Source organism: Homalodisca vitripennis, chromosome 5, assembly GCF_021130785.1.
Source record: "Homalodisca vitripennis isolate AUS2020 chromosome 5, UT_GWSS_2.1, whole genome shotgun sequence".
Classification (NCBI taxonomy): Eukaryota; Metazoa; Arthropoda; class Insecta; order Hemiptera; family Cicadellidae; genus Homalodisca; species Homalodisca vitripennis.
In genome coordinates, this window is record NC_060211.1 from 895,246 (window position 1) to 922,272 (window position 27,027).

Genomic DNA, 27,027 nt, shown 5'->3' on the forward strand with positions numbered 1-27,027 from the left:
ACGTTTGGATGCTGTTGACAAAGAGTTTCCAGAGACTTATTGGTTTTTCTGACCTCTTTATTCACAACTGACCATTCTGCAAGATCATATCTATTTGGTATATTAACTAGTACGATATTCATTTATGAAAATTTATTTAATGTGTCTGTTATATTCTTCAAGGCTTAATTGGCTTCATTTTTTGCAACATCATTTGCACCACATACTGACACCAATATGTCTCTTTCCTTTAGATTCAATTCCTCTATATTTTCATGATTTAAAATATCCTTGCTTCGACCACCAGGCTTGATAAAACCAAAAGCCTTATTGGATTTGCGTGCTTTGTTCAGATGATAGGCCAAGTCTCGTCCATGACTATCCCCGCAAATGAGAATTTCAGGTTGTACATTTTCAACGTTGACCATCTCATCTTCTTCTTCTCCCTCCTCATCAGCCACTGTTAGAGATGCAAAAGTATTTGTACATGGAAGAGCTGAAGGTAACAAAGGACTCCTAGGCCTACTGGGTTTTTTATTTGATTGTGTCACTTGAGTCCAGGTGGATGATGATGATGAAGCAGATGCTTTTGAAGTAGATTGTGATAGCTGCATAGGTGGAAAGCAATTAAAGCAGGTGCCCTTTAACATTGTTATAGCCGTTTTCAAACTTTCATTTTCACCCTTGTACTTGTTTAATTCATTCAATAAAATTTGAGTTTGAAAGTCAGGTCTGGTATTATCTTTGTCATCTACACTTTTCTGTAAGCTCATACATTTTTCGATAAGTGCATTTAATTGATATTGAGTATCCATGTAGATTGGGGTATTAACAGCTTTATCATTAGAATTAATAACATCATTATATCTGTTAGGACGCATTCCATCTGACTTGGAACTAGTAGCAGACTGTACACTTGGAGTCTTTATCAAGTTGGTTGTTGTACTATTAGGCAGAGCAGTCACGGGTCCCATTTTAAATTTTTTATTGGGTGCAGTGTGAGTCAAAGTTTTAGTTATCACTGTAGGACTGAGCACCTGGCTTTTTTCAGCTTCATTAATAGCAAGTTGGAATTCTTTATTATTAATTTTCTTTTGAGAGAACTTAATTTTGTTTTCCTTAAATGAGCACAGGTCTTCAATATTAAGTAAATTAGTTTCATTAGTTTTGAAAAAGCATACCTTGTACTTAGCAGTATACTTAAAAGATGTTGTGTCAATTTCAATTATTTTGGCAGGCCAGTGACTGTGTCCTTTGACCTTGGCAAAAACCACTTCATTGATTTTAAAATTCTTATTAGTATTTTTCGGAGTCATCATTTAGCAAAACTGAGACTTTACCTATGTTAATAATTTGTAGGTTTTATGTTTTTTTATTTAAATAATATTCCAGCAAATAAGCTAGAAGAGTGAATTTAGCATTTATACAAGTAACTACTCAATTCATCACATGCAAAATACAATAAATTTTATTTGAACAATAACAACTTCAAAGGTTTGTTATATAAGCCGACAGTCTCATGCAGTTTGATAGTCAGCTGTCACTACAGCTGGTATTAGTTGATGTGATATTCAATTAGAACCAGTGGTAGGGGCACACAATACTCAGATTGCCCAATATCAAAGAATGTGTGCAGGTGTTCAAACACTGGTGCTCCAGCTTATCTTATCTGCTGGTCAAAGGTCAGCTCTCAGGAAATGTATCCTTATCTGAAAGCCTATCCTATCAAACTGGTTAGAAACACTCACTTATATTCAAATTTGACAAATAAATTGAATTTTATCTCTTATTGTAAGTCAAACCTGTTTGTTATAGTTCATAAAATCTTCACAACAAAAAACTGCTAATTTAGGTACCAATTATTAGAATAAAAACACACTAAAAACTGTATAAAATTGCACAAAATTGAAGAGCTGACTTGCACATGAACTGTAACAACAGGGGCGTCCCCCACTCTTAATACATATACCACCAAATCATATGTAAATATTGATTACAGTTTGGATTTGCAATTTTTCTGACAATGGCTTACAATGTTCCATTGACGGTGCCTAGGACATTACTCTACTTTCCTTTCCAAATCAGAATTTCTCCTATCCTACTGCAATTATCATAAAAAATTATACAATATCTAAAGACCGATTGGAGATAAGCAAAATATGCAGATTTAATGTAATTTTGGTCAATAAATTGAGTTAATCATCTTATAAGATAAATTACTATCCAGAGTAATTTAACTTATAAATACCCTGGACCCTGGAAGTAATGTAATCTACAATTGACTCCTCAAGAAAGTGCCTTATCCAAATGAATTCCAAGGAATTTAACATTGCCCATAAATCCCTGTGAAGAATTAATGCCACAAGGTCTACGGTTGAATAACATATTTTTAGTTTTATCTTCATTCAAAAGGAATCCATTAGTTTTCAAACCAGGTTGAGGCTTCATCAATAATATTTTGAGCTAATAGTTATAGTTGTTTTATTTCAGTATTTTTGATGCCTAGGGGATGGACTGACCTCACTTTAGGTGATCCCCAATGAACTGGGAAAGTACCTCTCCAGGTGGTATTGATGGTCAAATATATGATTGGATAAGGGCTTGCTCGCAGACAGAGTAGTTGTTACCACCCTTATGGGAGCAAGTGTCAGTGCAAGGACTACGAGGGGCTGTCCACAGGGCTGCGTCCTTTCTCCTATCTTGTGAAACCTAGTTGTGGACGCTTGCTAATGTCTTTGAACAGTAGTGAAGTCTTTGCACAGGGATACGTAGATGATATTGTGATTCTTGTGAGTGGCAAGTTCAACACAACAGTCATGGAACTGACCAATGTTACTCTAAACATGATGGAAAACTGGTATGATGGGGTGGGCCTTACTATCAACCCCAACAAGGCTGATGTAGTGCCTTTACCAGGAGGCGTCCGTTGGAGGGTATTGGTCCATTTCTACTCACAGGTTCTTCCATTGAGTTGAAGTCCGAGGTCAAGTACCTGGGCGTGATCCTAGATAGGTTCCTAAACTGAGAACCTCATCTAGAAAGGGTTATTGCTAGGGGAAAATGGTCTTTAATTCAATGTAAACGTGCGATAGGTGAGTCTTGAGGACTTAAGCCGAGGCTTCTGTACTGGCTTTGTTTCTGTAGTCAGCCTGCACTAATGTATGGGGCTGTTGTCTGGTGGCCAAAAACAGAGGCCAAGATGGCAGTAGCTTGTCTGGCTGGCATCCAAAGGATGGCTTGCCTTGCCATCTCTGGGGCTTTTCCTAGCTCTAGACTGTTGCCTCAACCTCGCCCCCCTGGACATTGCCATTCGGGCTATGTCCAGGAGGAGTGCTTACTGTCTTCAGCAAGCAGGACTCTGGTCGGACTGCAGCAGTGGGCACTGTGGAATTAGCATCCTGATTCAAGTGGATGTTCTGCACATGATCTCTGATCAGATGCCACAAAAGTTTTCCTCTGACAAAACCTTTAGGGTTGGGATACCTCCTAGGGACGATTGGTCGGAAGGAAGGAAACCTCTTCCACCAGCAGAGCTTGAATGGTTTACAGATGGCTCTAAAACAAATAGCAGCACAGCCACTGGAATTGTGGGGGTGAGACCATACAGGGAGCTGGTGGTTTCTATGGGTCCTTATCCAACAGTTTTCAGGTGGAGGTCATAGCCATTATGGAATGTGCTCGTGAGAACCTTTGCCTGCATTATAGGAGTAAGACAATCAATATTTTCACGAATAGCCAGGCAGCACTGATGGCAATAGACAATATACAATAGACAATAATCTTTATTTATGTATTCATTGAGAACAGTACATGCGTCAAACATTTTTTTTATTTTACAGTCAGTTTGTTAAAAAAAGAGCTGGTTATCAAAAATTCTTTTTCAGTGTAGAAAGGTCGGTCTTGTAGCCATGTTGTGAGCTGGATCTTGAGGCGTTGTGCTGGTTCTTTTTTGAGTTCTTCGGGCAGATGGTTGTAGAGAAGTGCTCTTTTGTAGAATGGTTTTTTCTTGTACAGACTTAGGTGTTGTGGTGGCAGAGTAAAACTTGCAGCATTTCGAGTGTTGTGATGATGTATGTCTCTATGTCTGGTTTGGCTTTTTGAAATGGCATGGAGAATAGCATCACGGATGTAGAGTGCAGTTACTGTAAGAATCTTCAGCTCTTTGAAGGTATTTCTGCAGCTTTCTCGGTATCTAAGGTCTGCAAGACATCTTACAGCTCTTTTTTGTTGGATCAGGACTCTTTCGAGGTTGTTGTTGGAAGTTCCTCCCCATACCACCATGCCATATCTGAGGTGTGACTCGAATAAGACATGGTAGGCTGTTCTTGCAGTTTCCTGGTGCTTACTTGTATTATTCGCCTTATGACATAAATGCCGGAACTAAGTTTCTTGCAGAGATGGTTGATGTGCTGCTTCCATGTAAGATGTGAATCCATAATGACTCCAAGGTACTTTGTATTATGTTGTGCTTCTAGCCCAGGAAGTGTTATGTTTGTGTTTTTATTTTTGGTAGTGAAATTGATTTGGACAGTTTTTTTTTTTCGTTGAGTGCAAGTTTGTTGTGGGTGCAGTACTGTTTAGTCTTATTGAAAGTAGTGTTGGCGTTTCTGTTTAGAGTTTCTACCGATTTATTTTTTAATGTGAGGACCGTGTCGTCTGCGTACATTGTGATTTGGCAGTGTTCCTGAAGATAGGCTGGGAGATCATTTGTGAGGAGGAGGAACAGGACCGGTCCCAGAACTGATCCCTGTGGCACTCCTCTTTGCACGGCAGTCATTTCAGAATGTATTTTATGAAGAGTGTTGTTCTCTACATGCTGAATTTCAACTAGTTGTTGTCTGTCAGTTAGATAGCTCTGGAACCATTTTCCCGCCATCCCCTCAATGCCCATTGATGGCTTTGTGTGTTCATGGCATTGTGACTCTTGTGTGTTCACACCTAACCTGTCTGGGATTGCTATCAACTCGTTTCTTCCCTTGCCAGAATCAACAATGTGACTGTTTGTTGGGTTCCTGGTCATGAGCGGATCCCTGGGAATGAAAGAGCTGATGCCCCCACCAACCGGGGCTCAGTGTCAATTATGACAGGCCCTCAACTGTTCTGCAGTATTCCAAGCTGTGAATCCTTTGGGGCTGTTTTGAAATGGATTCCACTGAACATGAACATGAAAACTATATAACTAAAATTGAAGTGCTTCAAGATAAACTACAGGACACACTTCTACAGCTAGAGAAAAGTAAACAACACCAGGTAGAGGTACAAAATATTTTTGAGGACCATGATCAGTCTCAAATTCAACTGCTAGCACAATATACAGCAAAGATAAGCAATCTGGATTGCTTAGGTTAGCAACTAGGTTAGCAATTAAGTTAGCAACTATTGTAAAAATTAAAAATTAATAAAATAATTTACTTTTCAGTACTAAAACAAAAAATCCTAAATATTACAAGACAGTAGAAACCCAAACACATGACGGAATTTTGGCTTCTGTCAGGCACACCCCTATTCTTTGAAATGATGCAGCTAGGTAAGAGGCAAGATGAAATGGAACTAAAGGATTAAGGAACTTTCTGCTCAGCTTAGTGAAAAGCTCAAAACTGAACATGATCAAAACAATAAAATTTCTAGGCTAGATCTAAGAAAATCAAAACAATGTAAAACAAAACCAAAAGTCCAGGCAATCCCTAGGTTAATAAAACCTAAAACATCTAATAAAAAAGAGAATATTTTCAGTGTCTCTCTGCAGGTAGCAAAAAATGAATGAATGAATGAATGAATGAATTGATTTATTTCCCAAATATATGCACAATATTACAATCCAAACTGTACAATTAACTTCTAAAAAAATTTTTATTACATTACCGAACGGAGTTTGAAATGAGAACAAAGAATACATATCATAAGAAATAATCATCATAAAATAAACATCATAAAAATAACATCATGTATAAAACATTGTCCTCAGGAAATGAGCCTGCATGGGCTATGATGCCTGTGCGCAGACTCGAGTTGCTCACACGCCTGAAGAAATAACGGACTGGATATACATAAAAAAAATTAATATAATATATAATACAAAATAATACACTATTATATACCACATACATACGTGAATATGGAATGAATATATTAAAAGGTAAAAACTGTGTAGTTTTAATATGTACCTGTTTTAAAGAATTGAATATTATTAATTTTAAAAACATTCACATATTAGCAACAAGGGTAAATAAGCAGGGTCACCGCAGATTATAATGGGGTAGTGATAATGAATAATGATGGGATAGGAGTGGTGGCTGTTCACATGTCAAACTGTCCGCCTGTAGTTCGTAGACAACACTGCCTCGGCCTCCTCAATAGACAATGATAATATCCACTGGTTAACTTTCCTTTTAAAGATAATTGTAGAAATTTCATTGAAAACACTAAAATTAGGAAACTGTTTACTTATATTAATAAAAAGCACGTGAGCTAGATAGTATGACTTGGTGTTTGAATAAGATTTAGTTAATTGCAGTGGTAGAATTCCTGTTGATCTAGAATAACGTGTGTTATGGGTGTGTTGAGTTCTTTCAAATAAAGCATCTAAATTTTTATACTTCATGTGTATTAAAAGAAATAAAAAGTTGTCTTATTGTAAAAATTTTAGTTTCTTGAAATAAAATGGATGTTGAAAATCTATGACATTTTTTAAAAGCTACTTTCAAAATTAATTTCTGAACCGTAAACAGAGGATCAAGATTTGATTTTTAGCTGCCCCCCAAGAAATTATCCCAAATGCAAAAAGAGATTGCACGTATGCATAATATACCATTTTCATTTCTTGAACAGCAAGAATATCCCTAAGGTTCTTAAAGGCAAAGATATACTTTCGTGTCTTTTGTTTGAGATATTCAATATGATCTGACCATTTCAAACGGAAATCTATAATAACGCCAAGATATTTATACGAGTTTATTTTTTCGATTGCTTCGCAATTACAGGTACTGTTATTATGATTTCCACAATTATGTATGATCAGATTTTCTAAAACATAATCCGACTGAGGATTCAAAGAGATTGGCATAAATTTTGTTTTAGTTATATTTAAGGAAAGGACATTCTGATCAAACCACTTTTTCAGTAACATTAAATCACTTAATGCTTCTCGTCTCACATCCGCCCATATATTTCCTTTCAGTAAAATAAGTGTGTCGTCGGCAAATAATGTTATTTTTCCGTTTTAAATTTAGCTTGGCAATATTGTTTATATATAATAAGAACAGAATTGGCCCAAGTGTACTCCCTTGAACCACACCGTAGTCTACATTAATTGCATCGCTACTAACATAAAAAATTGAGACATATTGTTTTCTATTGGTAAAATAACTTTGGAACCAAGTAAGGGCCATGCCCCTAACACTTAATTGTTCTAATTTATTCATTAACTTATTTCTATCAACAGAGTCAAAGGCTTTTTTGAGGTCTAAAAAGATTAGCATTGATTTTTTGTTTTCTGAGATTGCATTATTTAATTCTTTATTTAAATCAAACAATGCATCTGAAATACTCCTGTCGTCTCTAAACCCATACTGACACTGAGAAAGCCCATTGTTTACCTGGAGAAAGTGTACAAGCTGTTCCTTAACTACCTTCTCCAGTACCTTAGCAAAGACACTCAAGAGGGATATCGGACGGAAGTTGTTTTTATCAGTAAAGCTGTTTGACTTGTGCAAAGGGTACACTTTAGCCAACTTAAAATTATCAGGGAATATTCTCTGGGTAATACTTAAATTGATCAAGTATAGCAATGGTTTCATAAAAGTGCTTAAATTGTCCTTGAGGACCCGTGCAGAAACGCCATCATGACCCGGGGCAGAGCCTCCACGTAAATTTGTCACGTGCCGTATTATGTCCAGTTCTGTCACCGTACGTAACGTAAATGTCGCATCCAGTCTATAGTCGCTATCGCTCACCACTGGGTCCCCCACCGGGTTAATTGTATCGGCTAACGTTTTCCCAACAGACGCAAAATAATTATTGAAATCATTTGCTACTTGGGTAATTTTATCGTTAGTAATGTTTGAATTTGTCGGCAGAAACTTTCGTATTGGAAATGAGTCCTTGGTTTGCACCCTACCCGCTAATTAATTTACTATTCCCCAAAACATTTTAGAGTTTTTTCTGTTTTCAGTAATTTTAGAACGATAATATTCTCTCTTAGCGTGTTTTAATGAAGTGCTTAGAGTTTGTCTATAGTTGTGGTAATAACGTTTTAATGACACATTAAAAGGTTGTTTTTTAATTCTTTTACTTAGCTTATCCCTCGCTCTTATTGAACAAATCAATCCCGCAGATATCCAAGACTTAAGTTTCTTAGATCTAGTAGATATTTTATTACTTAACTTTGTGGCACTCTCGATTGATTTCTGTACTATATCGTTAAATAGTGTGGAACAAGTTTTGACCTCCATTGACCTGCATTTACAAAAGTAAAACAATAGCAGGGATTTCCAACAACCTGGCAAATTTAAGAGAAACTTCTAGCCACATGCCAACTTTTCAGGCAATAGAGTTGACAGGGGGAATCAGTCAAACCCCGACAGAAAAACTGTCCTTAAAAACTCTGACAAAGGATTCTAGCCACAAGACAACTTTTCTGGCAACAGGGTTGACAGGGGGAATCAGTCAAACCCCGACAGAAAAACTGTCCTTGTCCTTGTCCAGGTTCATCACCCTGCTCCAGCATTGAAGCATAATAATGAACACTATGGAGAGATAGATTCCAGGAAATTGGAGCACAATGTCGCTGCATTTACAAAAACCTTTCATTCATTTAGAAGGGAGTGTAAGCCTCCTTCCTCAGCCGTCCTTCCACATGGCCAGAACAATATTGAGATGGCTAACACTTGGCTTGGTGATGGTTACAGTTTGGTTTCATCTTTTAGTCGGCAAAATATCCTAAAGGGTGGAGTGGATATTTATAAACACATCAGCTTGGAGAATGAAATAGAATCGTTGGACATTGAAAATATAAGCATTTCTTTAATATGTGAGGTATCAGCAGTCACAATCAAACTTAATAAGAGGGAAACTATTTTACCTACTAGGAATTTACCGTCCTCCAAAGAATGACAAACAATCTTATACTGCTGCGCTGCGTACTCTTTCCTCAGTGCTCGACATGTGGATATCTCAGGATAATATTATTATTGTCATGGGAGACTTCAACGTAGATTCCATCGTTCCATCTCCTGAAGGAAGGCAGCTTGTGGAACTCCCGGCGACCTACAACATCCATAGGTTGGATCTCCCTCCTAAACGAATCACTAACACCAGCAGCACCTCTGTAGACACCTTCTGCATTTCTGCTGAGCATAAAGATTATGAAAATATCCAAATCACTAATACCCGAATTTCAGATCACACTGGGCAACTATGTACATTAAATTTCAAGTTGGAGGAGGCGCAAAAGGACAGTTTGTCCCCACGCTTAGTCCTAAAAGGACCTTTGCGCCTCCCTTACTTTAATTTTGTGTCTTCAAAGTCCGAGGCTTTTGCAAAAACCAATCAAATTTGAGGGCCCCTGTTCTCTGATATCCTTGGGGCTGAGGAGATATGCTTCCAGGTATCTTTTCCGAGTTTCTACGATGGCAGGACAATCTAACCAAACGTGCTCTGCTGACTCCTCCTCCTCTCCACAGAGTCTACACTTGTTAGTCTGGCTAAAACCTACTTCATAAGATCCTTCCTTAGAGGGCCATGTCCTGTCAACATTCCTAATATTAGTCTTATATCCTCCTTATTCTGATTTAAGAGAGCTGTCCACCCTTTAACGTAAGGAGAGATGAACAATTTGGATCCTGAGGCACGACTCCAATTATTGTGTCTTATCCTCTTTTCCCAATCTTTGACCAGAGCTTTAATGATGGAGAAGGCTATCCCGCAACCTAGCTCAGGCCCCACCATTGTGGATTCCGCTCCCTTTTTGGCGAGGTTGTCTGCTTTTTCATTTCCATGAATGCCTAGTGTTACTCTGTTATTCATTGCCAGCTCTGCTAGAGCATTCTTACATTCCCAGATCGCTTTCGAATCAAACGAACAGGTATCAAGTGCCTTCAGTGCAGCCTGACTATCAGAAAGAGGACGCTTACAATTTCATCAACATGCAGATACATAAATAGTAACTCCTTGGAAAATCTAAGGATCTTCCTCTCGTTGCATTCCTGGAAAGAGGTCTTGGAATGTAACAACTTGTATAGAGCATATGGGTATTTTTAATGATTATCACCCTAGCTCTTAACACTACTTGTCCATTAAGGAAACTCCGGCAGAGACCGAACGGCTCAGTAAAGTATATGTGGACGAAATGAAGACAAAAAAATATCATCTGAATTAAAGAAATTGTATGACTTAAAACTCAGGACCCTCAGGAGAGAGGCATGTGCTGCTTTTATTGCTGATTCTGACAACAAGTTCAAAGCAGTTTGGAGAGTGATCAATAGTGAGAGGAAAGGCAAAGCTGAGCCGGCGGACATTAGACGCCTAGAGTTTGGAGATTTATTGTTGACTGAGCCTGTTGATATTGCCAGAGGAGACATTGAAGGCGAATCCGGGAGAGGGAGGACATTGCTTTCAATTCAAAGACTAAGAGGTGGAGAGTCCCACGTCAACATGGGCGCCAACATCTGGGAAAGAGCTACTTAGGATTATCTCTTCAATGAAAAGCAAGACATCTGCTGGCCTGGACGATTTCTCTTCACTGATGATCAAGTACTGCCGTTATGAATTATTGACTCCATTGTTACATGTTTGCAATTTCAGCCTTGGCCAGGGTCTATTTCCGAGTAAAATGAAGACCTCTAATGTTGTACCCCTACATAAGGTACTTCCAATTATAACTCCAGTATCAGCCTTGGCATTGAAGTTGGCATTTCCTTAGCATTTTTCAGTACATTAATAATTGGAGCACCTGAACTTGAACATATAAAGAGGTTAACTGAATTCTTTAAAGCTTGAATCAGAGGCACATACATATTTTTTCCATCGCTGTCTGAGAAAATAAAAACTTTATTTCTATTATCTGGAGTTATTGAACAAGTTTGTAAGGGCATGTCAATGTGACGATCTTCTTTCTTTGAATTTAGGGATATTTATTTATTATTTGACAAAGAAGTTCTATTTGGTGTATTTCTTTTTTTCTTTTGAAAATTCTACCAGGTTTTGGTTTCTTTAGATTCTAATAACTTTTCATTTTCTGAGCTTTCCTTGGTTTTTTGTTGTCCTGCTTCTGATCTTACACTACTGCTCACACCCTGATCTCTACATTCACAATTCATGAGCGATTCCATCTCTTCTTTAGATATGTTGAAGCTATTTGTGATAGTATAGGCTATGTAACCACGCTTTTTTACACAGGTTGAATGACTGAGTGGTGATAATGTTCAGTTTAAGTTCAGACTAAAAATTCAGTTTTTATCGTGAGTTGGTGGCTAATATAGCATTAAAAGTTCATTTATTTTACTGGCATGGAAGAAAGTAATTTATACCAGTTATTAGTTTTGTAAGTTCCTTATGTCTTCTGCAACGTTCCTGTTAATTTTAAAATAAGTCTCCAATTCCAAAATTGTTATTTTTTTAAGTATTACTGCCCAATAGTTTGACGAAGTCTATTGTAACTTATTATGTTGCTTAATGACTAATAAAGACATCTTGAATCTTGTAATTCAACGAATAAAAAAGATGTTGAACAAGCCTGTTTAAAAATTATTTTGTTTAATAATTTAGTACAGTAGGACCTTGATATATCGAACCTCAAGAGGATTTACAAAACTTCAATATGTTTGAAGGTTATTTTTGACGATGGAAGGATTGTGAAGGAAACAGGATTTTTCCGGACATTTGCCATCGTTCAGTGAAACAAGAAAACAGTAACAATACGTTTCGAGATCTGCAATCTAATCTCTTCTTCAGGTAAAGAACTAACCTAATACATAATTATTACAAACTAGGTTAAAATAAACAAATCTTACTAAAGCGTTGTGGCACGCCTAAGTCAGGAATCACAACCTACATGTTGTTTGTCAACTTCACTAACTCTATAGACATGCACTTAATACAAAACTATACAAAACGCTAATCATTAATACTAAACTACGGAATACAGGTCACAATACGTCTTCACTCGTCTACTAACCACCTACGACTGATCAGAGGGACTAGCCAATGGTAATCGTGACGGCTGGCTAAAACAAGATGGCGGAAATACAAGGGAAGGGGGAGAGGAATGGGCCCTTTCGTTATTATTGGTTCATGCGAGATGAACTTCTTAAAACCATATTGTGACTCCGCATTGGTTTATTACAAATATCTGATCCATTTGATACTTTTGGTTTTCTCTTTAGTTCATTTTTTAGAATTGGCAACCAAAGCGGCCTAATCTCGACTGATGGTTGACTGATTGGTTGGTCTGCCAATTTAATATATGTTGCCTCAATTAATTTCCTTTTGAAGAAATGTGGTTCCCGATGTATTATGTGGGCTTCATCCCAATTCATATGATGGTCTTCGGACCAACAATGGTGTGCAATTTTTTACTTTTCTGTGAGACCCTTTCTCGTGTTTTCTTTGTGTTCTTTTATCCTTACGTTTAGTGGTCTTTTTGTCTCGCCTATGTATTCCCTATTGCAGCTACATTTTATACTGTAAACACAGTTTTTGGAATCCTGTGTGCCAGTTTTTGGTTTTGTTTTTACGAGACTTTGTCTAAGAGTGTTGTGTGTTTTAAACGCGGTTCTAATGTTGTACTTTCTACCTACTCTTCTAATTTTCTCCAATAATCCCGGCACATAAGGGATTGACATAAACGCAAATTTATCACAATTCTGTTTTTCTGACTCAGGAATGATTCTTCTGGTTCGTTTGCACTTATTAATTACTAATTGAGGGTATCCATTGATTGCTTCTGAGATCCGATTCAATTTTCTTAAATTCTTCTTTTAGTCCATCTTTATCTGAGCACAAGCTCTTTGCTCTATCAAACAAAGAGTAGGCTACTCCTTCTTTGACAGATTTTTTAATCGTACATTACTTTATCGGGAAATGTAAATAAGAAATTATAACAAGTACACCATACATCAATTTAAATTTATTTATTTTTTAACTAAACGTATAGAGTAATATTATTACATAAATATGAATATGAAATACTGTAACGTCTTAAAAAGTTATGTTGTACAGTATAAATACACAAGTCTGAAATACGGTTCTACTGTACTGTATTTTAAATGTTTAAAATGCTACTGTAATGTAGGCTTACGTACATTTTATAAAGAGTTTGCAAAACTTATTTACTGTTGTTCAAAAAAATCTGAAATTGTAGTTTGTCTACCTGTGAAAGTCACTTTGTCCAACGCGTCGTCTAAAATGGATAAAGACTGGATTATTTTGTCATCCATAGACGTCTTCTTTTGGAGGAAACTTCGCAACGTGTTGATGGCACACCGGGCATCATGAAGGGTGGGGTCAGGCGTTTCGACTTCGTTGTCGTCATCATCCTCGCCGTCCTCGACTACACTGTCTTCTACACTCGTGTCCTTGGAAACGGATGCAATAATGTCTGCATCGCTTAATTGGCCGCAAGTAGCAAGCTCGCCATCGACGGCCACAAAGTCTTCGAAAGACAGCCCTTCCAAAGTAAGGGCCTGAGTCACTTGTCTCCACAGTACAGGACTAGCAAGTTCACCGTTATCCGTTTCAACAATTGAACAGTCTTCTACAACACTTTCCTCTTCTTCGTCAACTTGCTGTTTAAAGCCACTTTTCTTGAAGCAGTTCTTTATAGTATTTTCTGTAACATTGTTCCACACCTTAGAAGCCATCCACATTGCATCAAGTATGCTTATTTTTGTAGGGTTCTTGTCCTCAAGGTCACGAAGGAAGAGGCGTACAACTTCCTTCCGGTAATGAACTTTAAAGTTCTTAATTATTCTTTGATCCAATGGCTGTAGCTTGGATGTGATGTTTGGAGGAAAGAACTCGATTTTTACATTTTTCATTTTTGGGATGTCACCGTGAGCAGTAGCGTTGTCAATAAACAAGAGTATTTTTTTCTTCATTTGTCTGTCCAAGTCCGTTAGCCATTTCTCAAAAACCCCTGAGTTCATCCATGACTTTTTGTTTGATGTGTAGTCCATTGGAAAGCTTTGAACCCCTTTGAAACACCTTGGATTTTTAGTTTTTCATCAATGATTTAAGCTTCACGGTGCCAATTTGATTTGTTCCAAGCAGCAATGTAACTCTTTGTTTACTATTCTTACCTCCGTGGCAAGTGTCACCTTTAAAAGTTAAAGTTTTGTCAGGAAGACACTGGTAAAAAAGACCTGTTTCGTCGGCATTAAAAATATTGTCAGGTTTGTATCCCTTGACAAGATCAGGCAGTTTTGCAACCATTCTGTGCAAACATTGTCATCGACACTCGCACTTTCGCCATTCACCTTTTTGAAAATCACTTCATTTCTTTTTTTAAAGTTTTGGAGCTAACCGTTGCTTGCTCGAAAGTCAGGTTTATTTAATTGCGCAGCAAACTGTGCTGCTTTTTCTTTTAAAATTGGGCCACTTACAGGAAGGTTTTTATCACGGCACTGTTTTAACCACTGATAAACACTTTCATCTACGTCCTTGAATTCGGGTCCTTTTATTCTCTTGCACGAAGTTCCTTGGCGTTCATATTTTTCTCTATTTTTCAATATGGTCGAGAGAGTATTCGCTGGTATACCAAACTCCTTTGCAATGTCACTATTTTTCTTATTCCCGGCGTCCACAGTCTCTATAAGTTTAACTTTATCTTGATAAGATAAAGTTTTCCGTTTTGCCATCGCACTTTTAAACAAAACAGTGTCACAGTTGAAAATCTGCCACGCACAATAATTCACTAAGATAACCTCAACTCGCACTAATCGCGGTAACGTCCAAATTAAACTGAGGGTGGAGTGGTGATCCACCACTGGCGTCTACAGAAAACAAAGGAGTGTCGGTGGTGGGGGTTTCAAGTCTCGACATGAAAAATACGGTACCTACTCTACTTTGATGGTTGTTCGTTTGCACAACACGACAATACAGTACTAAAGTTCGTTTCGTTGATAAACTGAAACTTCGATATGTTGAGGTAATTATAAGAAAACTTCGATATATAGAGGTGAAAAATAGGCAAAATTATTGGTGAAAATTTGATATATTGAGGTTATTTACTTCAAATCTTCGATATGTAGAGGTAAAATTAGCATTGAAGTAAATGGGACATTGAAGGGGAATGACAAAACTTCGATTTATCGAGGAATTCGATATATTGAGGTTCGATATATCAAGGTCCTACTGTATCAATGAATCACAAAATTATGAATGACATTTGGTGACATTTTTTTTTTCCTTTAATTACAATATAAATATGAAACTTGTGAACTTTATCCAACCTATTAAAAAAATTTCAGAGAAAAGTGATTTCTAATGTTGTAAGAATGTATATTACATGTTCTGGATAGATAATTCTATCTTACTAAGCACATATAAGGCAACATCATAAATATATAAATTAAAAACGGTTAAATATTTGCTTCTATAAAAAGAGGTTTGCAATCTGCATTTGTAAATATACAAACAAAATTCTTTTGAATAACTATTATTCTACATTTTTGCTCTCAGAACCCCAAACGAGACCATACCCAATTAGAGATTGAACAAATAAATTTTCGGACATATAACATTGGAATTTGGTGGATCATCTTTTGAGTAAGAATAGAATTCTTGAAACAATAAGTTAACCCATTGCCATACTCCCATATCTGTCGTTGCTGGGCCCTGTTACGCCAGCAAATATTACACAAATTGTAGTGTTTTGGATAAATATTCGTACAAATAGTAAATATTAACATATTTACATAAAACTTTTACTAAATTGTTCAGATTTACACTGACTTTTATATAGACACCTTTACAAATTACTTAAGAAAAACTTTTTTATTTTTAATAAACAATTTTACAATTATATATTTTGAACATAAATTTTTAAAGCAAATATTTTTTTTCTACTTTGAAAATTATTTATGCCCCATAAAAACTCATTTATTTTATAAATTAAACATACTTTTATGCAAAAATAGGGCACAAATGATAATTTTGCTGTATAAAATGTTTTTTTAACATGAAATAAAAATGTTTGCGATTTTTAAAAAATTCTTAAAAAATTAAAAAAACCAAAACCTACCTCCACATTGTTATCAAGATCCAAATCAATTATTTGTAAACTATTTTCTGGATGAATATCACCATCACAAATATCTTCATCACTAGAATCTGATTCACAATCGATGTCACGTTTACGCCTTTCAATAACAATAGATTCTTCACTTTCCTCAAATTCACTATCTTCTGACTCACTTCCAAACCAAACATTATTAATCTCAAAATCATTTCTTACACGTTTTTGACTCATTTTGAAACTCAAAATAAAATAAAATGAACATAAATAATAACATAACCTTGTTAGCGCGAACCGGCAACTAGAGCTAATGAATTGCGACGTAGACGGCAACACAGCTGTCCGCTGCTCTCAGCTGACCTAGGATGTTGCATTGTTTATACTTTATTGTTCTCATCAATGACGTAATTTATTTCGTTTAAAAAACCTTTTTTTAATAGATAAAGTAATGTAGATTAACAGACAAACATAAATTTTTATGTTTTTGTTTGTATTAATAATAAATATTGGATTTTATTAACGTATTACCCAACTACGAGATAACTCGTAGTTGTACATATGAGTCCTTTTTCCATACTATGAGATAACTCGTAGTTCTAGGCCAATGGGTTAATATGAGTCCCCCATGTAAGTTTATGATTCAGCATTAGTCTCAACAATTTTACATTATGAAACATAGGATATTTAAGCTAACCAATATAAGCTCCATCTAAAACAAAGGATATTATCTACACTATGCAGTTTTTGTCTCTATTCGATAAGACACCATTAGCAGTTAACCACTCTTCTGCTGTATCCAAATTTTCAAGAACATTGAGATCTTTACAACAACACAGAAAAGTTGTATAATCAGCATAAAAAGTGAAGCACATTCCATATTACTAGGCAGGTCATTAATAGCAATCAGTAAAAAAAGGGCCTAAAATGGAACCCTGAGGAACACCATACTCATCTGTAATTTTTGGGCACAAATCAAACCCGACACAAACAAGCTGTTTATGTTTTAATTTGACAAATTAATACATACCTCTCTTTTCACAGCCTCATCTGCTGCCTGTTGTAAAGCAACCTTTTGTTGTTCCAACATACTGCTTCGGTTTCTTTCTTCTTTCAGCATCAATGAAACAGTTTCCTTTTGTTCTTTAATTACACTGATTTCTGCCTCCTGATCTAATATTTGCTTTTTAGACTTCTCAAGCTCATTTTTTAATTTTGATAGTAAATCTTCCTCCTAAAAAATTCAACATTAGTAAAATTAATTGATTTCAACAAAAATTCAAAGTTTACCGAGTCTTCGATACAATCATATTTTGAGTACAGGATTTGTTTTGTAATGTAAAACCATCAAATACATCTTAACTTTCAATAAGTACAATATAAACTCGTTTTTTTTATATTTTGATGAGTAAATATTATTATGTATTCTCACAAAATTATATAAGAAAACTGTGTCAAAATATAAAGTATTGCTTAATCCTTTGAGTCCGAAGAGGTGATGAGATCAACTTTGATGTTTGATGTAAAAAAAGCCCATGAGCTGAACATATCAATATAGAATATTAATCAGTAAAACTGAATTTTATTCCCCAATCTTCACTAATAGCACTTCCAGCTCCACTCGACATTCACATTGAATCAACCTTTCCAACAATAGTTATGTTATATGTAGGAAACTTGGTTGTTCCACTGTGATTAGAGATAGTGTCCAAACTACCGTAGCACACAAAACTGTGCACCAGATGGAAAAATGAGAATACTTCTTCACCTAGATTACACTAAATTTTGTAGTCTAGGTATCTCTGATGGTGAAACAATGTAAAGTTCCTTGCAGTTGGTCTTATTTTTGGAATTTGAGGGGCTGTTACTGGAGTCTCAGTCAGCATTTCGGAGGGATTTTAGTACATGCTCAGCACTTCTTAATCTGATGGATGACATGCTTTCAGCTAAGGATGGTGGTTTAAACAGTTTGATGACTGCATTAGACTTCTCACAGGCCTTTGACTTGGTAAACTTTGAGTTGATGCTGGCAAAGCTAGCTTTTTATCGATTTGATGAAACTTTGGTTAGATGGTTCTCATCTTATTTATCTGGGTGAACCCCGAGCACAAAGGTTGACGGGAAATTGTCATCGGCAATTCCTAGATCTGTTGGAGTTCCTCAGGCAGTTGCCTGGGACCCATTCTTTTCCTTATGTATACCGCAGATTTGTCTTATCAAACCAGTGAGTTGGCTGAAGCTGCACGTAAAGTCAACAATGACTTGGAGAGAGTAAAAAGGTGGTCAGATGATCATGGTCTTCGGCTAAACTATAATAAATGTTCTGTTTTGCTAGTAAATGGCTCATTTTTGAATGGCCAATCGGTAAAGTGATCATTGAAAGTTGTACCATGTAGACTTTGACTTCATGCAATATTTTGAAGGTTCTTGGCGTCACTCTTGATTGCCAAATCAACTTTTCTTACCACATGAAATCTATAAGTAAAAATGTTACAACAAAGTTAAAATTTATATCTAACTAAGCATAATACTCCAAGTCTTCTAAATTAGAAATTATAAGATCAACAATGTCCCATTAATAATCTATACTCTTCCAACCTTTGCCTTTTGTTTAACAAAGGGAAACGTGATGGTCCTCATCCGTTTACAGAATAGGACATTGAGATTTGTTTACGGTTCGAGGAAGTTTGATCACAAGAGCGAGTACCGATTAAGTGCTGGGGTGATATTGGTGGAGGGTTGCTCCCACCGTTAAGCTGATTCATAAGGTTCTTCAGACGGGAAGACCAGAATAACTTAAGAGAAAGCTGGTTTTTAGGCATGAGGTGAGTCAGCGCTGTACTCAACAGGATGGTCTATTAAACCTACCAAGTTTAGAGACAGGGAAAAAGGCATTTAGACACTTTGGACCAAAAGAATATAATGCTCTGCAATAAAAAATCTCAGCCTCTTAAATATTCCTGCAAAACTTGTCTTAAATTTTAAGTGATAAATGTTACTCGTAATTTTATTATTGTGTGATCTTTATATAATGCATTTTGTATACTTTGCCATTAAAAGCAGAGATTATACTTTGATGAACGCTCAACCAATAAAGACATTTTTATTTATTTATTCATTTTGAGCTTCTTTGTCACCGATTTACTTTTTTATCTCTTCATAATATGAAAATGATTCCAGTTTCCAGGAGTAAAATCTGTGACAGCATCAGATTTCTGACCCTACATTGAGAGGATGCTAAACTCAACATTCACATTGAATCAACCATTCACACCATAGCTATGGTATGTAAAGTAATGATGGTTAATAACACAAAATTTAATCATTTTTGGCCACAGTAATTTTAAGGTTTTACGACATCCTATACTAAGTTTGTTACTGATAGTGGATAATATGAAAGGATAGCCATTAACAATTCATATAAATTTATAATATATAACTTATAAAAGATATTCAAATGCAGCTAAATTAAAAACGCAACACAAATAATTTAAAAGCATTTTTCTTACTTCTTGCAAATTTAATCCGGATTTGGCTGAAACCCATTATACAAATAAATTGACTAAAAAAGGTTTAAACAAGTCTTTAGTATTACGAGACAAATCTCAATTAAGAATAAAAATAGCTGATGATTTATACATCTTACCTCTTTGAGTTTTTCCTGAAAGGCTTCCAGCTGTCTAAGTAGAGAAGTATTCTCATTACAAATTCTTTTGTTTTCTTCATTTAAATTTTCTAACTCAGTTCTCATTTCAGCCAGTTTTCCATCAGTATCCCTCTTAAATGACTCCATCTGACTTTGTACAACCTCACTTTTTTCCTTGTATCCAGCGGCTAGGTCAAGAGCTTGACTTACTTCTTTTTCCCATCTCTCAATTTTCTAAAATAAAATTACATTTTCTTTAGTGACATTTAAAAAAAACCTCAAAACTATTAAAAAACACACACACATATATAGTTCTGTATTAGTCTGTGTAAAATACATTAGAAATGTGAAAAAAAACTATAAAGTAAATATTTTAAAAAATTAACAATTCTATTTTCCGTACATAAAAACACAAATTCTTCACTTTTGGTAATCTACTCTAAAAGTTAAACCAGGGTTCCCACGCAGTCTTAATCATCAAATTCGCAGCTCTTTCAGGTTTTTACAGAACAAAAGTAATAGTTTCACGGTTGATAGTTTTTATAAATATTAGAAATAAAAATAGAAAAAGATTGTTTTTTTTTGACATGCAGCAATCAATAAATTTCAGTACCTAGCACCAAAAACGCGCCACAAGTGCAAGCAGTGGTCTAGGGCTCGGCACTTTGACGTCTGTTGCCAGTTCTCGCGTCTCAACTCAGATTGTATGCAGGTGTGTTTTGTTTCTCGGACACGGCGAAATAGTGAAACTATTCAAAAACTTTTCTTTATCTCACTAATGATGTGGACAATTTGTGCAAAAATGGACGGATGCATCTACAAAATAGGCATTGATTTTTAGATGCGTCCAAAGGTATGGTTTGCTAAATAATGATCATAAAAAGGGATACAATTTCCCACTTGTATCATATCAGAGCTCTTAATATTTGGCCCGTAGGAGTGGTTCACACGAGTGAGAATTGCGCAAGCCTTATAGCGGCAACTCACGACGATCACGAATTTTATATTTAAGTAATATTCTTTTAACTGAAAACACTAACATTTTATCATGCAAATTAGTACCAAAATTTAGGTGTAATTTGACATGCTCCCCTTAGTAAAATAACCACAATAACCAAACGTGTTATGAAGTCATTTTTTAGCAAGTCAACATTTATATCTCAAATAAAAATACACATTACATTTTTAGGTATGTTGGCATAGTATTCTTGTAAGTCCGTTAAAAATTGTGGAATATTACTGTCAAAAGTCCTATATAATGCTAGAAAATTGAAGTCAAGTCAAGTCAAAATATTTTTATTGTACATTCATCAAGAATTACAATATTGTCAATAAACAAATAATTTCAGCTTTAGTCAGATTGTAGGGGTTCTCCGTTGTTTTTGAAGACTTCGCTTATGCTGTAGAATGGTCTTCTCACTAGCCATGTCTTCAATTCTCGTCTTAGCCGATCTCCAGTGAAGTCCTTCATGAATGCAGGTAGATGGTTTTGAAATCTGCAGCCGGCATAAGATGGTTTTTTCTCTGATAGGGTGGTGCGATGGACTGGCAAGTTATATCTTGAGCCATGACGAGTGTGGTAGGAGTGGAAGTCTCTGTTTTTTGGTGGTGCAAGTTGGTGGAAGTGTTTATTGCTGTATGTAAAGTCCAAAGCGATGTTGTGCACGACTCCCAAGGTTACCTGTCTAGAAGTAGTTGATAATCTTTTGTTTATAAATATTATAGTTCCGTCGTTCTTGTTCTGTTTTGTAGTAGTGCTCAACAGGCGCGGCTCCAGGGGGGGGGCCACGGGGCTTTTGCCCCCCCCCCCCGAGAATCAGGCTCGGATGGCAAAAATTAGGCATTTTACGCGAGACTTAGGACCTAGAACAGAGAGCGCCAAAGCGCGTGGCGGTCGGGCGGGTCGCGCGGTGTGCGGCCAGCGCGCGCGCGCGCTTGGGGGCTAGCTGGCTTGGCTTGACACGATAAGGAGGCATACCAGTTAATTAACCACCTCTTAGTTATTTTGACTACCCTCCCTGTGAGCAACGCAACCCCAGAAAGGTCATTTTCAGGATTGAGGCGTCTTAAGACGTGGCTAAGAAATACAATGCGCCAAGACCGCTTAACTGGATTGGCCCTCATGCTTACGCACAGAGATGTTAATGTAGATATTGAAAAAGTAATAGATAGATTTGCTAAGACGAGAGGTGGTAAGCATCGGCTAGAATTTGCTTTGGATTAATTAAGCTTGACAGTGTAGTAGTAGAAATTGGAAATTCGATATGTTATGTTTTTAGAATTGTTCATGAATAAAATACTCTTATTGCACTGTACCATTAATGTGCCCTCATTTTTCTTCGTGTAAACACTTCCCCATTCCCTGTTTCTCATTTTACGATTTTTTTGGGTTTTATTGCCCCTGTAAGTAGGCAACCTGCACGGTTTGCCCCCCCCGAGAAGTCATTCTGGAGCCGCGCTTGGTGCTCAAGAAGTTAAAACCATCAAATTTTGCTCCCTCCTCCTCCCCCCCACCCAACCAGCACTCCAACAACACAATCAAATCGAGTTGCTCCTTAAAAAGAATCTAAATTAACTAATAAATCATCAACGTTTTTTTAAAAACTTCTTATATTAATAAGATACAGCTTAAGGCTGTCATCCAATTTATTGTTGCAAACAAAAGTCATAATATTGATTATAATTGTATACTTGCGAACAATGAATGACAGACGCACAATCAGCATTGTCATTGTCCAGGGGCAACATGTCCTCGCTACCACAGACCACCCGCCCTTACCATAGAACATTCAATATTAACAAGAAATGCCTCTTTTAACAGATTATATAAATTTAATATAATTTCAATTTAGACGTATTAGAAAAAAACCGCAAAAACTATACTTAAATGAATATTTAAAATGTGATCATAATAACATACTTTATAGATTAAGGTTTTAAAACAAACAAAAACAACAAAAAGACTTTTATAATATTTGAAAGACGTGGTACTCATTAGTATTGCCTTAATATGGAAAATTAGACTAAGTTAGTTTACTTAAATTCATGTAAACATCAATAATAAAGGCAAAGAGATAGAGTATTTATTACAATATGATGATTACCTGTTGATAATAAATGTATACATTTATTACGTTATTAGTCCACACAATTGTTTGACAATATTTCTATTCTTAACCAAACATTTAAAGGTGAACATTTATATCAAGTAAACAAACACACACACACACACACACACACACGTACACATTTCTCCACAAAAGTAATTATTGAATTTGTATAAATATGTAAATATAAATAAGTTAGTAATTTCTGTAATTTTGTGGCAATAGGATCTGATAAATTTATACACATTTTTGGAACATTTTAACCAATTTAAAACAAACAAACCAAATACAAATTTTTATGTGAGGAAATAACATACGAGGTAAACCTAAAATACATTAGTAGTAACTTTACATGTTTAGCTTAACTACAACAAAAAAATTGAATAATAAGAACATTTATTTATACATATGTATATTATAAATGCTCACATACACATACATATAAACACATATTCCTATATACACATATACATATATATTTTAACTAAGTTGTTAATCTATATGCCTTTAAATGAGTTCAATAAAATAAATATATTTATATCTGTATTTTACTTACAATATTTATATAAATTTAAAACACTTTTTAATACAAAAATAACATTTCTGGTTATTTAAACAAATACAAAATAACATCTAACTTTCTAATGTACGCACTGTAACAAAATAATAGTTGTATAGATAAACAAGAATAATATATTTTACAAAGTTTATTTATAAAGTCTATATATTTCTGATACATCAATAGATACCAAGTGATACTGTAGCATGTATTCATGGACTCATGCAGTATGCATTTAAATGAGTACAATAAAATAAATTAATTTTTATCTGTATTTTACTTTACAATAATTATATAAATTTAAAACACTTTTTAATAAAAACATAACATTTCTGGCTATTTAAAACAAATACAAAATAACATTTAACTTTCTGATGTAAGAAATGCAACAAAATAATAGGTGTATAGATAAAAAGTCTATAATATAATATTTAAAAAAAGTTTATATACCTCTGACACATAAATACATACTGATAGTGCAGCATGTATCATTTGATCCATCAATTAAATGAGTACAGTTAAATAAATTTATTTATATATGTATTTACTCAATGATATTACATAAATTTAAACACTTTTTAATAAAACATACAATTTCTGGCCAAAACAAAGATAAAAATAACACTTAACTTTCTGAAGTAAGAATATAAAAAAATAATAGTTGTATGTATGAAAAAGAATGAAATTTATGAAAGCCTATCTATCTCCGACATATCAATACATACTGATGCCATACATCAGTGCCATACATACCTGCCATACATAGGTGCATACATGCCACCTCAACCCTGGCGGTCAAACTGGTCCAGGTCATCCATCTCCAACACTCTCACCGCATCATCACCCTCCTTAGGCCTGATCAACACCTTACCATTAAAATAGCCGGCAAAGTGTATTCTCTTCTCGCGGACCAGTCTGCATGCACGTCCTAGTAGCGCCTTGTTGAAGCTCGTCAGATGATCTTTGATGTACACTCGGCTCGGCTGAAGAGATATCCCTGGTGTCGAGATTCCTCTTGGTCCGGGCAGCCGCAAGCCACGACTCCTTGACGCTACGCGAAACAAACTGAGCGATGACAGGCGGATGAGCGTATTTCTTGGAGAAGAGTCAAAAGGCGGTGTGCTATGGAGATGGAACCTCTGAAATGGAACCTGGACGGCTGCGGCGACCCTCTGTAGACTCGTAGATGTTCTCGCCGTGTGTGACAGGCAACCCCACGATCTCCAGGTCGGCGGCCCGCGAGTACTAATCAGCATCACGCAGTTGCTACCTCAGCTCTTGCACCTCGCCGCTGAGTGTTCGCCTTGTCGCGCTCCAGGCTGTCGCAGCGTTTCTTCAGCTCTTGCTGCTCATTCTCCAGAACAACCAACTTCTTCGACAGTGTCTTAAATTCATCAGTTAGTGACGTTATGGCACCCTGAACTTCACCGAGTTTCTTATTTAAAACAGAATTTATTTAGACCTTCATTGAAGTTAGCGCCTCGGTATAAAAGCGTTTTATATCTGAAGAATCTTCGGTGCTCCGCTGCGACAACGACTCGTCCTTACACACATCACACCTCCACGACCTCGACTTAAGCTTTGTAATGTTTTGTGTTTTGAACGCGAGTGCACGCCGGATGAAATGACGCACCACACTCGACACATTTAGCTACTATGTCGTCGGACACGAACTCCACAGTACATGCTGAACACTTTTCCGGCATTATTATTAACTGTCAATACTCACAACATATATAAATATGAATTTATTTTTAAAATAGAGAGGCACTTCCAAGATATTGCAAATGGTAGGTTGAAGCCTGATATCAGATAACATTGGACAAAGATAAGGCGAGGTCCTCACTCATCGGTTACCTGATAACTACTGATTACAATAGGGGTTGTGTAATTGACAATTAATTTCTCTAGCCTTGTCTTGGCTAGTCGAGATTATCAAGGGCGTTGGCGATGAGGTAGTTTTGGTTAGTAAAGGTTTCAGTATACAAACCACCAACACGCACATCTCAGTGTCTCAGTGTGTGTATTTTAGGTGTTCAATGGTGTTAATTGGTGATTCTCCTGGTTGTTCTACACATCTGTGTGGGACACGCACATCTCAGTGTCTCAGTGCGTGTATTTTAGGTGTTCAATGGTGTTAATTGGTGATTCTCCTGGTTGTTCTACACATCTGTGTGGGACACGCACATCTCAGTGTCTCAGTGCGTGTATTTTAGGTGTTCAATGGTGTTAATTGGTGATTCTCCTGGTTGTTCTACACATCTGTATGGGAAACGCACATCTCAGTGTCTCAATGTGTGTATTTTAGGTGTTCAATGGTGTTAATTGGTGATTTTCCTGGTTGTTCTACACATCTGTGTGGGACACGCACATCTCAGTGTCTCAGTGCGTGTATTTTAGGTGTTCAATGGTGTTAATTGGTGATTCTCCTGGTTGTTCTACACATCTGTGTGGGACACGCACATCTCAGTGTCTCAGTGTGTGTATTTTAGGTGTTCAATGGTGTTAATTGGTGATTCTCCTGGTTGTTCTACACATCTGTGTGGGACACATACATCTCAGTGTCTGTATTTTAGGTGTTCAATGGTGTTAATTGGTGATTTTCCTGGTTGTTCTACACATCTGTGTGGGACACGCACATCTCAGTGTCTCAGTGTGTGTATTTTAGGTGTTCAATGGTGTTAATTGGTGATTCTCCTGGTTGTTGTACACATCTGTGTGGGACACGCACATCTCAGTGTGTGTATTTTAGGTGTTCAATGGTGTTAATTGGTGATTCTCCTGGTTGTTCTACACATCTGTGTGGGACACGCACATCTCAGTGTCTCAGTGTGTGTATTTTAGGTGTTCATTGGTTTTTTTTTTTTTTTTTTATTTTTTTTTTTATTATACATGATCCCATGTGCCTGACACAGCACGTGCGGGATTCTGAAAAAACAAGCATCTTTAATACAATTTTTTTATATGGCTATTATACAGTGCAATACTCCAATATAGGAAAAGTCTACTCTAGAATGAAATTACTTTTTATAACTAATAATGATAACAATAACAATAACAATCCATAATAACAATTTAAAACTATCAAATACAAAATTTTAAAACAAAACTACACCCCAACAAAATACAATAAATACTATTACAATTACACCAACAAAACACACATTTTCTGACTAAAAGATATTCCAAGTGACTCCCAGTACATGTAAGCTCTCTCATGAGTCTACACCCATATGTATAAGTTATTGATTAATAAATAAATTAAATAAATAAATAACAACAAGATAAACAAACAATAACTATCAATAAACATCTAAATTCATAACAGCAATAAACATCAACAATAATGATGACAATGAACAACAACAATAACTAACAATAAACATCTAAATTCATAACAGCAATAAATATCAACAATAATAACAAATAATAAACTTCTAAATTCAATAACAGGATAATAAAACTTTAAACCAAAAAAATTCAGTAACAGAACTCAATAAATATAATT

At 35.9% G+C, this 27,027-nt stretch overlaps 1 protein-coding gene across 4 annotated transcripts in view; it reads right to left on the reverse strand.

The window, feature by feature from the left end:
* LOC124361714 (centrobin-like) overlaps positions 1–27,027 on the reverse strand; it is a 127,882-nt gene that overhangs the window by 32,862 nt on the left and 67,993 nt on the right. For all 4 annotated transcript variants that reach the window (XM_046815638.1, XM_046815637.1, XM_046815635.1 and 1 more), the window contains exons 4-5: positions 19,854–20,087; positions 17,238–17,441 (exon numbers count right to left, since the gene is read on the reverse strand). In XM_046815638.1, the coding sequence (XP_046671594.1) occupies positions 17,238–17,441; positions 19,854–20,087 (438 nt within the window). The remainder of the gene's footprint in view (positions 1–17,237; positions 17,442–19,853; positions 20,088–27,027) is intronic.